This window comes from Onychomys torridus, chromosome 6, assembly GCF_903995425.1.
Source record: "Onychomys torridus chromosome 6, mOncTor1.1, whole genome shotgun sequence".
NCBI classification, from domain to species: domain Eukaryota; kingdom Metazoa; phylum Chordata; class Mammalia; order Rodentia; family Cricetidae; genus Onychomys; species Onychomys torridus.
Genome location: NC_050448.1, coordinates 85,783,540 through 85,797,988, shown reverse-complemented (window position 1 = coordinate 85,797,988; position 14,449 = coordinate 85,783,540). Strand labels below are relative to the sequence as shown.

General features: G+C 40.2%; 1 protein-coding gene across 3 annotated transcripts in view; it reads right to left on the bottom strand.

Annotated features, from left to right (window-relative positions):
• Positions 1-14,449, bottom strand: part of Vav3 (vav guanine nucleotide exchange factor 3) — a 330,524-nt gene that overhangs the window by 168,528 nt on the left and 147,547 nt on the right. For all 3 annotated transcript variants that reach the window (XM_036191255.1, XM_036191254.1, XM_036191256.1), the window contains exons 4-8: positions 13,412-13,477; positions 8,419-8,527; positions 6,369-6,461; positions 3,302-3,370; positions 1,683-1,786 (exon numbers count right to left, since the gene is read on the bottom strand). In XM_036191255.1, coding sequence (XP_036047148.1) covers positions 1,683-1,786; positions 3,302-3,370; positions 6,369-6,461; positions 8,419-8,527; positions 13,412-13,477 — 441 coding nt within the window. The remainder of the gene's footprint in view (positions 1-1,682; positions 1,787-3,301; positions 3,371-6,368; positions 6,462-8,418; positions 8,528-13,411; positions 13,478-14,449) is intronic.

Here is a 14,449-nt window from a genome sequence, read left to right as displayed (position 1 = left end):
AAGATTGAGTCCATGTATGTTTTATGAAAGACAGATTTTACAATAGGGCTTAATGACTGTTAATGTTATTTGAATATATATATACATATATATGTATATATATATCAAAATTTTTAAATCAAAAAATTCTTTAAGCTTTTATTGGAGATAAACTTTTTACTGTTTATTCATCTTCAAGACAGTTATATTTTCTACTACAATTTTATTACAATTACCAGGACTCCACTCATTAATAAACCTTTTACTCCTTACTGCATTTAATTAAGGAACATACATCATCTCAGAAGCGGGAAGAGAGGCCTGAACACCACAGGTGGAAGATAATTCTCACTGCACGGATTCTGAGCCCGCTCACCAAGGACAGCTCTACAATACAGATAACTTGCAAAGAGCCTATTAGCTTTGCTGTTCTTAGCTCTCTACTGGCTAAAAGTACTAATAAACTGTTAACATTTATCTAAAAGTTGACACAAAGCAATTCATTAGCCACTTCTTAGTACTAGGAATTATGTTGCTTGATTTAAAATGAGACAGCTGTCTATCTCTCTCTCTCTCTCTCTCTCTCTCTCTCTCTCTCTCTCTCTCTCTTTCTATGTGTGTGTGTACTTGTGTGTGTGTATTTGTGTGTATCTGCGTAGATGTGTTTGTGTGTAAATATATGCATTTGTGTGTTTGTATGTATATGTATGTGTGTTTGTGTGTATGTATTTATGTGTGCATGTATATGTGCATTTGTGTATGTTTGTGTGTATGTATGTCTGTGTGTTTGTTACTATATGTGTGTGTCTATATGTGTTTGTGTGTATGTATTTGTATGTGTGCATGTATATGTGCATTTGTGTGCTTGTGACTATATATGATGTGTTTGTGTGTGTCTATATGTGTCCATGTGTATCTATGTGTACCTGTGTGTGCATTTGTGTATGTGTCTCATATTGGTCTGGAGCTAAGATGGCTGGCCAGTGAACTTCAAGTATCTGCCTGTGTCTACTCCCCAACCCCCATGCCCAGTGTTGGGAATATAAATTTTTACAAGGATTCTGAGGACTTATCACATTCACATGATAAACATTTTACCAAGCTGTCTCCCCAGACCAAGAAATTGCTGCCTTTACTATAAATCTAATGCTCTGAAATCATAAATTGTAAAATATTAGAGTATCAGTCCTTCCTCTCCCATCACTACCGAGAGGAAGGGGAGACAGTGAGTATCAGTGTGAGTCATTGAAGACTACATCACTCAGGACTGATGAGCCCTGAGCAAGGCCTGCAGCCAATGCTCTGCCATGTAAAAGTCTAAGCACTGTACTAGGCATGCTTTTACAACTTTTATTTTATGTATGTAAGTGTTTGTCTGCATATATATATATATATATATATATATATATATATATATATATACATATATGTGAAAAACCATTGTAAGCTGACACGTTAGTGCTGGGAACTGAACTGTACAAGAGCAGCCAGCCCTCTGAACTGCTGAACATCTCTCCAGCCCATCACCATCATCATCATCATCATCATCTAAAGCTCAAACTACTTCTGTAAGATGAAGTATGCTATGCTCTAATTTCTTCCTGGAAGTATTTTAATAAAAATAAGAAATGTGTATTTTCCATTTTTAACACTGATTCATTCTAATTCTGAACCAATACCCACGTGTTTAAATGTAAAATTACCTTTCCTTGTAGTTAATAAAAACTTGATACAAGTTCTGGTCATCTTTATTTACAATGGAATCATGAATCTCTTGCATTAAGCTCCGATGAACTTTCACAAGGTCCTTAGGAAAGAAAACATTGTGAAAGAAAAGAAGGAATCAGAAGCAAAAGGAACCACACCCCACTTCCAGAGCTACCACTGTGGCCAGACTTGTGGCTCAGTGAGGAGAGGGGTACAGGGGCTGGAGGGAAGGGAGAGGGATGGAGAGGAGGAAGAAGGGGAAGAGGGAGAAAGACATGGGAATGGATAATAGCAATTCCAGATAGGACTAGAAATATCAGTGCCCGGTAAAAACAAAAACTATCCTACTTGCTATTATAGGGCAATTTCTCCTTTGCATAAAAAATATACATGGCTTTTTAATCTTATAATCACTGCAAATTTTTAAATAAAACTCATCAAGTACTTACTGTTTTATTGAGAGACTAAATTAATGATTCCTGTCCTTGCAAATCACAGAGTTGCAATCTGTTTGAACAGTTAGTGGTGTCCTGGTGTTAAGCTAACAACAATCAGACTAAATTGCTTGAAACCAGATAACTAATGACACAAATATGAAGCAAGTAAATTGTGCTAGACAGTCTCCTGTAGCAACTCAAAAGTCAGAATTTCATTTTTATTTGGATAAGCAAGTCATTTGTAGCAGTCCGGGAATGTATGTCACAGACAGAGAATAAGGAATTTGAATCAAGGTACCAATTCCCCAATATCTCTTCCTATGTGCCTTGGAGCACACAGAAATGTAACAGCAAGCCCATTCTTTGTACGCTGAACATTTAAGATGAGTATGTCATCTCTAGTATGTTGCTGAGTAAAAACCATAGGACTAGGGACTATCAAATAAGGTGAATGAGAATACCATAGGTGTTCAGGGTTCCTACATCCAAAAATGTACAGGTTTGGGTTTTTAATGTTACATCTCCATTTGATATCGTGAACATTTTCTTCCAGTTATAAGTCAATAATAAAGAAGAAGAGCTGGGTGGTGGTGGTGCACATCTTTAATCCCAACATTTGGCAGGCAGAGGCAGGTGAATCTCTTTATTTCAAGGGCAGTCTGGTCTACAAAGCAAGTTCCAGGGCAGTCATGGCTACACAAAGAAATATTGTCTCAAAAACAAAACAAAAAAACAAGAAGAAAAGGAGCCGGAGAAGGAGGAGAGGAAGAAGAAGAAAAAGAAGAAAGGAAATTTTGAATTCAAAATGTAAGTTGAAGTTGGCACAATCAGAAACAGTTGATCTAACTGTCAATAGAGGAAGGCAAATGACATCCCAGGGGCTATACCAGGGAACAGTCAGACAGACAGACAGCAACATCATGATTGCTTAATTGGGAGTACCGTTTCATAACAATGAGGCATGGATAACACATGAACCTTACTTATCCCTTTGTGCACAGCATGCATTGTTAATTGACCTTGGGTTAAAGATACATCAGTTTTTCAAAAAGAAAAGGAGATGAAAACTTGGGAAGCAACACTCAAAGAAAACAGAAGACAGTGTGTGGATCTGCAATCCACTAATAAGTAAAGACTTTCTAGAAACACACAGCTCTACCTGTCACATCTTTACTTACAGGGATATTGATGAATACCGAGTCAAATTCTGCTGTTGTCAGAAATCTCTTCAGTGGTGCCATGAAATACTACCAAGAGAGAAGAGAAAAGCAACTTGAATGAAACACACCTTTGCCTAATCTATACAATGATTTTTTATTAATGAGCAAAATTTGTTAAAAGTCAATTATTTATTAGCATTATAAACACAAATCATAGGAATTATTTTCTCTATATTTAAAATTCTGCACTGAACAGCTATAAAGACTTAATAGGGACTGGAGAGATGGTTAAAGTTTTTACCATGCAAGCATGAGTATCTGAGTTCAGATCCCCCAGAACCCATGAACAAGCTGGGCAGATGTGACAGCCACCTATAATCCCAGAAATTGGAAGGCAAAGTCAAGAACTCTTGGGGACTTCCGGCAGTCGGTGATCCTAGACTTTACCAAGAGACCCTGCCCCAATAGAGGAAGACATCTGATGTCAACTTCAAGAATCCATTCACCTGTATACACATGTGCACACACATGTGAATATACAAACACACATTCATGCATACCATATACATATATCCATGCAAACAAAGGCGTAAGTATAAGCTGAAACACTTAAATTGTAAAACAAAATGCTTCTAAAAGTTAGAAGCTGTTGGCCAAGCAGGAAAACAATGGCAATTATCTGGAGATATATTTGAAGATGTATGTAGAACATCCCTCCAAATCTCTAATACAGATTCCTGAGAGGAATAATCTGCTCATTAGTTTGTACACCATTTCCATTCATCACTTGACACTTGGGTATCCAGCCCATACTTCTCTTTCATTGTTAACAATGTCAGTATCTGTATAGATGGCCCTTCTAGGAACTTGACCTGTTAGCTCCTTTATTTCCAATAATTGTGAACTCAACTCACAAATCTCATGGTCACACCTCAAGACATTGTCATTATCAATATCTGTGCATGCTTGGTACATTAATTTCAAGCAGCTCTCTCTCTGAGCCCTACATCCAGCCCACGAAGCTCATTTTTTTTCAAGGAATTCTCTAGCCCTACTGTGTGGAGTTTACTGCATTTTACATCCTTCATAGCCTTGTTCCCCTCTCTACCCAGTCACAGCCCATGAACCATCATCAGAATCTCAGTCTCTCTCTCTCTCTCTCTCTCTCTCTCTCTCTCTCTCTCTCTCTCTCTCTCTCTCTCTCTCCCTCTCTCTGTCTCCATTTTTCTAGATACACAAAACCTTTGGCTCTATCTATCTCACCATATATTTTATAGATCCATATACCCATATACTATACTGATAGTTTGGTTTTAATAAGACCGTGAAGGTCAATGGGCTCAGTAATGCCACATGTTCACACTTCTCCTAACCAACAAACTGACTCTTCCAGTCTCCTAAGCAACTCTTCCACACTTTCTCTTTTCCTGTAGAAAAAAAAAAGCTTTCACCTGGTTCTCGGTTTGCTAACCTCTAAATGTGTGAGTCACTAGGGGTGGCCTCAAACCTATTCCCCAAGGAAATGTCTTTCCTGAAGTTACCTTGCTTAGTACTACAGCCTAATCAGTACAAATCAGATTTTCCCTATCAAAGCCAGACTTACATATTGAATATCTGCCTCAATATATCCCAGTGGAAGTCTAAGGGAGAACAAGAGGTTCACATGCTCAACAGATTCATGATTCCCTGCCCTCCATCTTGTTAGCTGGCATCACCATTCATGCATTCACAGCCCAAATCCTAGCAACTATCGGTGACTCTTCCTTCTTCCACAATCCTTTGCCTACACCATCCAATTCTGTAGGCTCTAATTAGACAGATTATTTCCAAAGTCTGACTTCTCCTATCATCTCCTTCAATGCTATGATTTCTTGTCATTCTGGTTATTATAATATCCCTCTATTTTTCTCCTCCTTCCCATTCTTACTTCACAAGAGCCAGAGTACCATGTTAAAAGCTTAAATGCTTTTACATCAAGTCTGCTCAAAGCCTCTAGCTTTTGTCCCTGTATAACTGAGTAGCCTACCAGTTCTCTGGCCTCCACCACTTCCCAGTCTCCTCCACCCATTCCATCTACCACACTGGACCACTGCAGTTCCATAATGCGTAAGTTGAGTACTTTGGCATTAGATTTTCCTAGAGCACTGCACCTTCAGAGAGCCCTTTCCCCAGAGCTCTCTTCACTAGAACATACACATGGCTTTGCCCACAACCTTCTCAGTTGATAAACCAAGAACCACATTCTTATACAGAGGTCTTTTGTCATCAGACTCAATATGGTATCTCTAACCCATACCCATCTATCCTCTCTTCCTGACTTTTCTTCAGGTAACCCCACCCACCTGGCATACTTATTTGCCTCCAGTCTAAACTTTCTCATGACGCAGAAACTACCAAAAGAACCCACAGTCTTCCTACCTCTGCTGCTGTGTCCTCAGCTCCTGAAACAGTGCCATTTAGATGTCAAGATAGCAATAGATGGTTATAGAATTTATAAATCTGCTCTGATATCTTTATTTTTCTTTGGGAGGGTTTTATTGAGACATAATTCATGTTTCTCACAACACAGCTATTTAGTTTGCAATCTGATGGTTCCTACAAGTTCAGAGCTATGCAGCTATGACCATCAAACTTAAAACTGTTTATCACATGGAACACCCCACAGACATTAGTGGTCATGGGCCATTTTTTCCTCTCAGCCAACCCACTCTCCCTACACATACACACACTACTCTTCCCTAAAGTTCCAGGCAATTGCATCTTTGTGTGTAATCTGTCTATGCATTGGTCTAGTCTGGGTATAGATTTTAAATATTCCTCCTTTTTAATATAAGCATATATCCTTTAACTACCATTCCTATCCCTACCACCCAAGGTTGTATTAATCTCAAATTCTACTTTTTTTTGCCACCTGAATGACTTTAGATTACACCTCTAAGTGAGCACATGTGGTATTTGCTTTCCTGAGCCTGGCATCTGGTGTAAATCTTAGAATATACATTCACATATGCACACTACAAAAGGAGTTGGTCTAGCACATAGACTATGCAAAGCAACCTCGGGGCTTGGATACCTGATGACTTACTTTTTCTATTGACTCCAGAGTTTCTGTATATTTTTCTTCTGTCTGCTTAATTTCTGCTAGGCAACAACTTCGTATATCATTTTCTTGGGATTTCTGCATATAGAAGGGTAAAATTAAGGTTATTTAGTTGAATCCTCATATCAGCTTATCTAGGAAAAGATCAAAATCACTTTCCATCCTAAAAAAGACATACTTAGCTGCATTTGTGACATATTTTGTTGGAGCTATTTTTTCAACACTATGAATGAAAAGGTTTTAAGTGACTAAAATAAGCTTCTGAAATAGATATTCTACTTAAATAAAAGCACCTTTTTATTCAAATGTTAATGAATCTGGTAACACAGTCTAAGCATCTTCTTCATGGACAGCAGATTACACATGTACTACAGAAATAACTATAAAATATTAAAAGTATTTTTTAAATACTTAAAAGGAATGTGAGATCTGGGGACACAGCTCATTAGTATGGTAGGTGCCTAGCATATATCAGGCCAAGGTATCAGTCATCAGCAAAACACACACACACACACACACACACACACACACACACACACACACACGATAAGTAAAATCCTTCAAACATTATTTTTACACATTATCATAATACATGGTTCTTTCATTTAGTGTTAAAGTTCAGTATAACATCAAGGTCAGAATCTTACAGACAAAACAGAATTCAGTTCAGACACTGATTTTGTTATCTTTATAACTATAAACAAGTTACTGAGTTTCTCTGTGATTTGGTTTTCGCTTCTGTAAAACTGAAGGACAGCACTAAACCCAAGGAGTGCCAAGTGACCAACTCCATGAAAAACACATTTCACCTTGCCAAGGAGTCCAAATTATTACTGTTGTTAATTAGAGCCCGTGGCAACCACTCAGAGCTGTGTAGTGGGGAAAGACTGTCCTGTGGGTGGAAGAGACCCTGAGATCAGAGTGCCTGGAGGTACTAGCTGCAAAACTGATGCACCTGAAACCCTCTGGAAAATGCTGCAAGGGAGCCTACCTCTAATACATCAAGTTAAACACAGTGATTATAATTCCAACCTCCTTCTGTGCCTCTACTCCCCAGTGTGGAACCCAACAACCTCCCTCGGTCCTTTATTAAAAGCCAGAGCACAGAGAGCAGAGCCAACTCATGAAACCCCTGAAGAAGCTAAGTCACCACCCAGCTGATGAAGAAGTCTTTAGGATAAAAGAATATGCTAATAAATGTCTAAGTGGCTGACGTTTTAAATTTTCAAATTATGGATGAGAAGACAGTTCAAAGCAGTTCTTTCTGGATAGTCTAGATATATGCATGGATGTGAAGCTTTGAGAGCACACTGGTTATGCTAGTATCTGAAGATGTTTAAAAAAAAAAAAAGTATTGCCTTGTCCAGCCTTTATATGAGGGTTTGTGCCTAGTCTAATTGTAACTTGTTATGTGGTGTTCACTTGATATCCCTGGGTGGACTGTTCTTCTCTGAAGGGAAACAGAGGAAGAATGGATCTGGGGGAGAGGGGGAGAGTTGGGGGGGGGGTGGGAAGAGCAAGGGAAACTGCAGTTGGGATGTAATGTATTAGAGAAGAAAGAAAAGAAAAGAAGAAGGTAGAGTCACTTCTGACAAGAGCTAATGAGCAAAAAGGAAGAGTTACTGATGTAACTTATGTTAAATTTAAAGGGAAAGGAATGTATCTGTTTTGGCAAAGATGTACTTTCACAGTTACAATCTCACGATTCACTGAAATTGGATCTTATTGCCAGTCTGCCACTGTTCAGGCAGCTGGTACCGCACTAGCCTCTAAGACTCAATTTCCTCTCTAAGAAAAGAAAGCGCAGACCAAAAAGTCCTGCAGTCATTTTGAACTTAAAAAAACAACAAATAAACAAACAAACCCAGCAGCTTCCATTTCCAAATAAGTTCTAGTTACATAAGTTATAAGCAAACAAGGAGTATTGGTTAAGTATTTCAACAGAAGTTAAAAGTGCATTAATTAATCTTCTAACTAATAGCCTTCCTTAAAATCAACTGCTCAGAGTTCCTTTAAAAACAAGGGAAAGCCCTACAGGTTGCTGAGCTTCCTCGGCCTTCATCAAGTCCTCGTAGACTTCTCCGCCGTCATCCTCCCCGTACACACAGTCATAGAGGTCTTCTTCATCCTCCACACGGGTTTCACTGAAACAAGGAATGCAGTTATGAAGGTGGTGTTCTAGTACAGCAGATGTAACACTGAGACATGCCCTATAGGTTTCAGTTCAAAATAGACTGATTTTACCAGAAAAATTCAGAGAAGTGGGAAAATGGAATTAGTGGAAAGAGTCAAGAGGTTCTCATTATAACTCTGTCCCTTCCAAATAGCTCAAGGACAGACAGAAGATTCCAGCAGTGGGGACAGTGCTAATTAATAGCTAACTGGCTATTTACTTTCACAGAACCATATTAATGATCATCTTGCAGCTAGCCGCAGCTCTAATTCTCTGGGCACCGGTTGTCACAGGGGTATAGCTTAGTATTTGATCTATGAAAAATGATGAATCTGAGAGACCTGGAAGTCACCAGACTTGTCAAAAGTAACCCATCTAGTCTGCAGCAGAGTCACAACCTAAAAACACACTTGCTTTACACTATTTAACAGTCTCGTCATACTGCCTCTGCATCCCAGTGTTCCATGGCCTCAACTTCATTATATTATTAAAGGGCACAGTGTGGGAAGGACAGGAGAGTTAAAGTATAGTTGACATAGTGAAAATCTGTTTGATAACAGCAACAGTTGCTATAATGTCATTATTACCTAATCCATTTCTTTTCAAGCCATGCTTCTAGAAGTTCACTTAGAAGATATACAGACATCTTTATACAAGCAAACTGCCTTTATCTGTCTTAACTATTTGTATTTTATTTTTAAAGGGGGGGATAGGCAAAGATCTTTAAAATATTTAAAATCTACTTTAAAGCCATTAAATACCACATATTGGTTTCTTAGAAATATTTGTACTTTCCAGCCCCCCATGAGCACTTGGACTTTAACAGTGGCTGGCCAGGGCACTGTTCCCAAGCCCCTCCTGTGAAACTATGAACATGGTCAAGCATGGCATGCCCTCTGTTTTATAACTGCTACCCTCTCCAGTTTTCCCTCCTAGTCGAAACCTTCTATAAATGCTTCTACTAACATAACCCTAAAGAATGGCCTTGACCAATATAGAGGTGTTGGAATGAAACATTAATCTCTCAGAGAATGAACTCAACCCTTTAATATGACCAGCCCTGAGCACCCCTCTTCCGCCTGGACAGGCTGAATGTTATAAATTGACATGAACACAAGTAAGACCACAGTAACTGTGTCACTCAGCAGCCTGGAACACTTTTCAAAGATGGTACAATCACAGGCTGTTTGTGTTTGCTAGGAAAGATTATTTGGAGGCATCTGACAGAAGCAAACTGTCAAAACCCAGAGAAAAGGAAGGTATATTAAAGGAGGGAACTGAAGCTTGAGAGAACTATGTTCTGAGAAAAATTCACTTCAGAAATACTTGTCCACCCACCTACCCATCTGCTCATCCAACCAGCAGATATTTTTGAAGAACTGACTGAATTCTATGCTCCAAAGACTCAGAACATCTAGATCAAAAGCTCTCCCATTGAGGATCTGTGTGAAGTGTTTATCATGTAAGTGTGACGACCTGAGTTTGAACTCCCAGAACCCGCATAAAGCTTCGTATGTTAGCACATCTGTAATCCCAGGGTTCTACAGTAAGATAAGAGACAGAGACAAGAGAATCCCTGGAAGTGTGAGGGCCAGCTAGCCAGCCTGTGTATGCAATCTCAACTAATGTAGGAGGCAAGGTTGCCGTCTGGCCTCCAAACACACACATGGGCACCCATGCACCCCCACTCACACATGAATGCTTATACAAATCATGCACGCACATCATACACAATACACAAGCACACATAAACTGCCTTTGTAAGGAGAACATCCTATAAACATACAGTTCTATATATGTAACGAGAGAAATTAACACAAACTAAAGAAGCACAGAAGAGAAAAATCACTAAAGAAAGTCGAAGAAGGCTTCAAAGAGGTCATGTGGCTGAGCTAGATTATGGACATGTCATCTTTTCAACAGCTGTCTGCTGTAAAAATACTGTTTTCTAGGAGAGCACAAGTGCGGTCACAAGACCTAGCCGAGTGGAACTTCACTACCAATACGGCTGGCCCACACCCACATCAAGTGAAGAAAGAGACTGCTCCTGGAAAGGGTGATAACATGAAGGTGGGAGTCCAGACAGCCTGGGATGCTGAGCCTGGCAATCCCTCACAGCAGTGTGCTGGACCACTGGAGGGAAGAGCTGAAACAAAACTATAAAGAGATACACACTCGGTGAACTCAACCGTAACTTGGATATCTAGAGAGCAGCAGGGGCTTTACAGAGAAGGGAAGGTGGGAGAAGAAAACAGGCAGGGGGTAGCAGAAGCCAAGAGGCCAAGCACTCTGAGGCTGAGAGCTACAACTAGAGAAAAGGATGATGAGGAAGGAGACAAACTCGGGACTGTGACACCAGATACAGAAACTATTCGGAACTAGGGAGAGAGGAAAAAGAATGAAAGACGCCTTTCACTTTGGCTTGAACTTGGAGGAGTCAAGCCACATTGGGAGCTCTGCGATTTCCACCCCAGGGTATTTGACGGAGTTTGGCTAGAAAACAGTGGGGCAATTGGGTTAGTCAGAGCACTTTGTCTCATTATGTCTAAGGGGTGAGTGAGATGGGGTCTCTTTATGCAGTCCCTGGCTGTCCAGTGTCTCGGCATTTTGTGTAACCCATCAAAGGGCAGAGAAGTCTGCTGAAGATCAGGATGAGGCTAACTAAGATAATCAACTGAGGAAGGGGCTGGTCCTGATGGGAGGAGTCTGGCCAGAAGCAAAATGGACTATGGAATCCATCCTCTGTCAGTTTGAATTGAAAGTCTCCTCCTACCTGACACCTAACATCCCCTCCAAACTATATCTTACCTAACACTACTACTAAGCAGGACAAGGTGGCAGAGGATAGGTACTAGTCGCCATCAGTGGTATTCAGCCCATGAGGGGCTTTGAAAGGAGCATCATCACAGCACTAGACAGAATACGTTCTTCCTGAGATCCTATTACAAGACCAAGAACCTTACAGACACTTTATAAAACATTGTTGCCAATTAATTTGATAATCATCATCTGTTTTACTTAATGGTAGTGAGTTCTTGGAAGTTTAGAAGCAGTAAGAAATTATCTTTCAAGGGCATTTAAAATATATGACTTCAGGGCCACTCCAAATGTCCCTTCGTCCAAAAGAAGCTACCTTCTGCCCATTGGTCTAGCCTCCAGTAGGGCTCTTCTCACCTGTTCTTCTGCTGGGAGCTCCCAGAGCACCAAGGCACCACACATCTCTTCCAGGACAGTAATTAGGAACCTCTAGCTCCAAGGTCTGAACATCTGGGTTCGAGGACTACCATGAGTGATGTCATCTTGCAAAAGTTAGTTTGATGGACAAATTGGGTTTTTCACTAAATTATAACAGTGGGAACTTAACACAGTCAGTACACGAGATGATGCACAGAATGTGCTAGTGCACTAATGAACATACAATGCACCCTTACTATTGAATGATTAGATAGCTCAACCCTAATGCATAATGCCTGGCACACAGTAGGTGTTTAATGTTCCTTTGGCTTATTCATGTGCATACACCAAACACAGCTTAATCTCTTTTTTCCCTCATTTTTCATGTATATCTATATAATTTCATGTATAGTTGCATGTGCCTATGCATGTTTGCATGTGTAGAGATGTAGGTATGTGTGCAGCTAATGTATGTGTATACGCCTGAAGTTGGTATCTAGAATCTTCCTTGATGGCTCTTCTTCCTTATTCAGTGAGGCAGGGCCTCTCAGTCAAATTCAGAGCTTACCCATATGTCGAGTCTCATTAGCCAGCTTGCTCTAGAGGAACGAACCCCTCTGCCTCTGCTTCCTGAGGCTAGAATTACAGGCAAGCTGCCATGCCTACCCACTATTTCAAAATGGGTTCTGGGAATCCAAACTCGGATCATTTTGCTTGTATAGGTGCTTTAACCATTGAGCCATCCATCCAGCCCATCACAGCTTAAAGTTCTAAGAATACAGACATGCCCAGAGTTCCTGTTGTCGCTGCCTTGGAGGGCAGACACAGACAGCAAGCGGAGCAAGCCAACATTGCTGTAGCCAGAAATAAACACTCTAAAATCACAGAGTAAGGAAAGGGTGTGGTGGCTATTTTTGACAGGTCACCAAAGGAGGTAAAGGGATGCCTGAGAAAGACAAATGGTGAGGGGCCAGCAATACGAGCAGATAGAACAGCCAAGGTAAAGGCACATTAAGTGTTGGACAGATGAAAGGATGGATTCCCACAGATTCCAAGAATTGCTCCTGCAGCATAATCCATCTCTTAGAATTCTTTGCAAACATGCCTGAGCTGTACCATAAGGTCTTTGAGGAGAGAGGATCATGCTTTATATTTATTCTTAATCTGCACAAGTCACTCAATCAGCAGAAGATAATCAGCTGCAAGACCTTCTGCCTTTCTTGAGCATTAAATAATAGAGCCTGCAGGATCCTCTGCTCCTCTGCTCGGCATAAGCACCATCTACTGATCCATCCCTGAATAGCTCCAGCCTGCATCCATCCTTTCTTGGGCTGGCAGCAGAGCATGCACTCTCGGCCCTACAACTCCAGTAGTAAACTGTACTTCCTTTTTATTATCCCCTAATTGTGTAATTCCAGTTTCTCTATCATGCCTTTGAGAAACGTCCAGTTTTTACTTCTCTGCGGTTAGGTTTCTCTTCACAGGAACACAGGACAAGAACTAACAGCCAGTGGGAGCATATTTCCTGTGAAACTTCCTATCATCATTTTAAAGATAATATTTATTATGCCTTAATCATCACATCACTTTTACCCTGCAGAGAGCTTATTACAGTTCACATCTATGCTTCTAAGCACAAATGTGGGCAGTGGCTTAATTGTACTGAAAATATTCAACATACTCTATTAAGTCAGGAAGGCCTTTGTAGATGTCTTCATCATTTACGCTTTCTTCTGTGGGGAAAGGCCTGGGAAGGAAGGAGAAACATGGGAGAGTGAGCCATCAAGATGAGCATTTACCTCCAATTAAATAGTAAAATTTGTTGCCACTCAAACAAGCCATCATATTGAATGGTTTCTAGGGTTTCTCCAAAAGTGCTTGCCCAGCAGCTGTGCCTGGGGCTCCCCCGGGGAGACAGCAACACCTGCTACGCTAAATCATCTCCAACATTACATCCAGTCTCTGTAGACACACGCAGCTGGGGACATGCTAATGTGATTCCCTGATCTCCCTCCTGCCACATACCTGCAGGGCCACACTCAGCACAGTGCCCAGTTCAGGAGACAAGCAGCCTTCCCCATGCCCATGCCTTCCGCACCCTCACTCCAGCTGTAAGATCTGACCCAACAAAGATTCTGACTGCACACCATCTTTCATGGCTCAGCTCGCTAGTAAGGATGATGAGTATTAGAAGGCAAAGACATCACACATATGATCTGGACCATGGCAGACTTTCCTATTCAGACATCACGGTTTAAGTTGCATTTTTTTTTCTATTTTCATTTTTGGAGACATTAACTAAGTAGACTTCAAAGAGACTGACGAGTTGTTTTTGTCCCCTGTTAGAAACACCACACTAATTTCCCCCACTCCTAGCATCTGACATCTTTGTTTGGATCATAATATTCCATCTTGTGACCAAAATAATGCTTTAAAAGTATGCCTAACAAAATCACCACAGCGATTATATTGTAATGGCAAATGCTCTACTTTTTGGCAGTAAGCATGTTTCATGTTTATAAAAAGGAACCATCAAAATAATAAATTGTAAACAATGGCTAAAGAGTTTCATTGGAAATTGGACTTTTTGGTTGTATTTTTATTTTTTTAAAACAATTTTGACTCTAGATATATCATGAATTAATTCAATACTTAAGATAGCAAAGGGACCTACCTTTTTTTTTTTTCAAATAAATGAACACATGTACCCCAGCTTTCA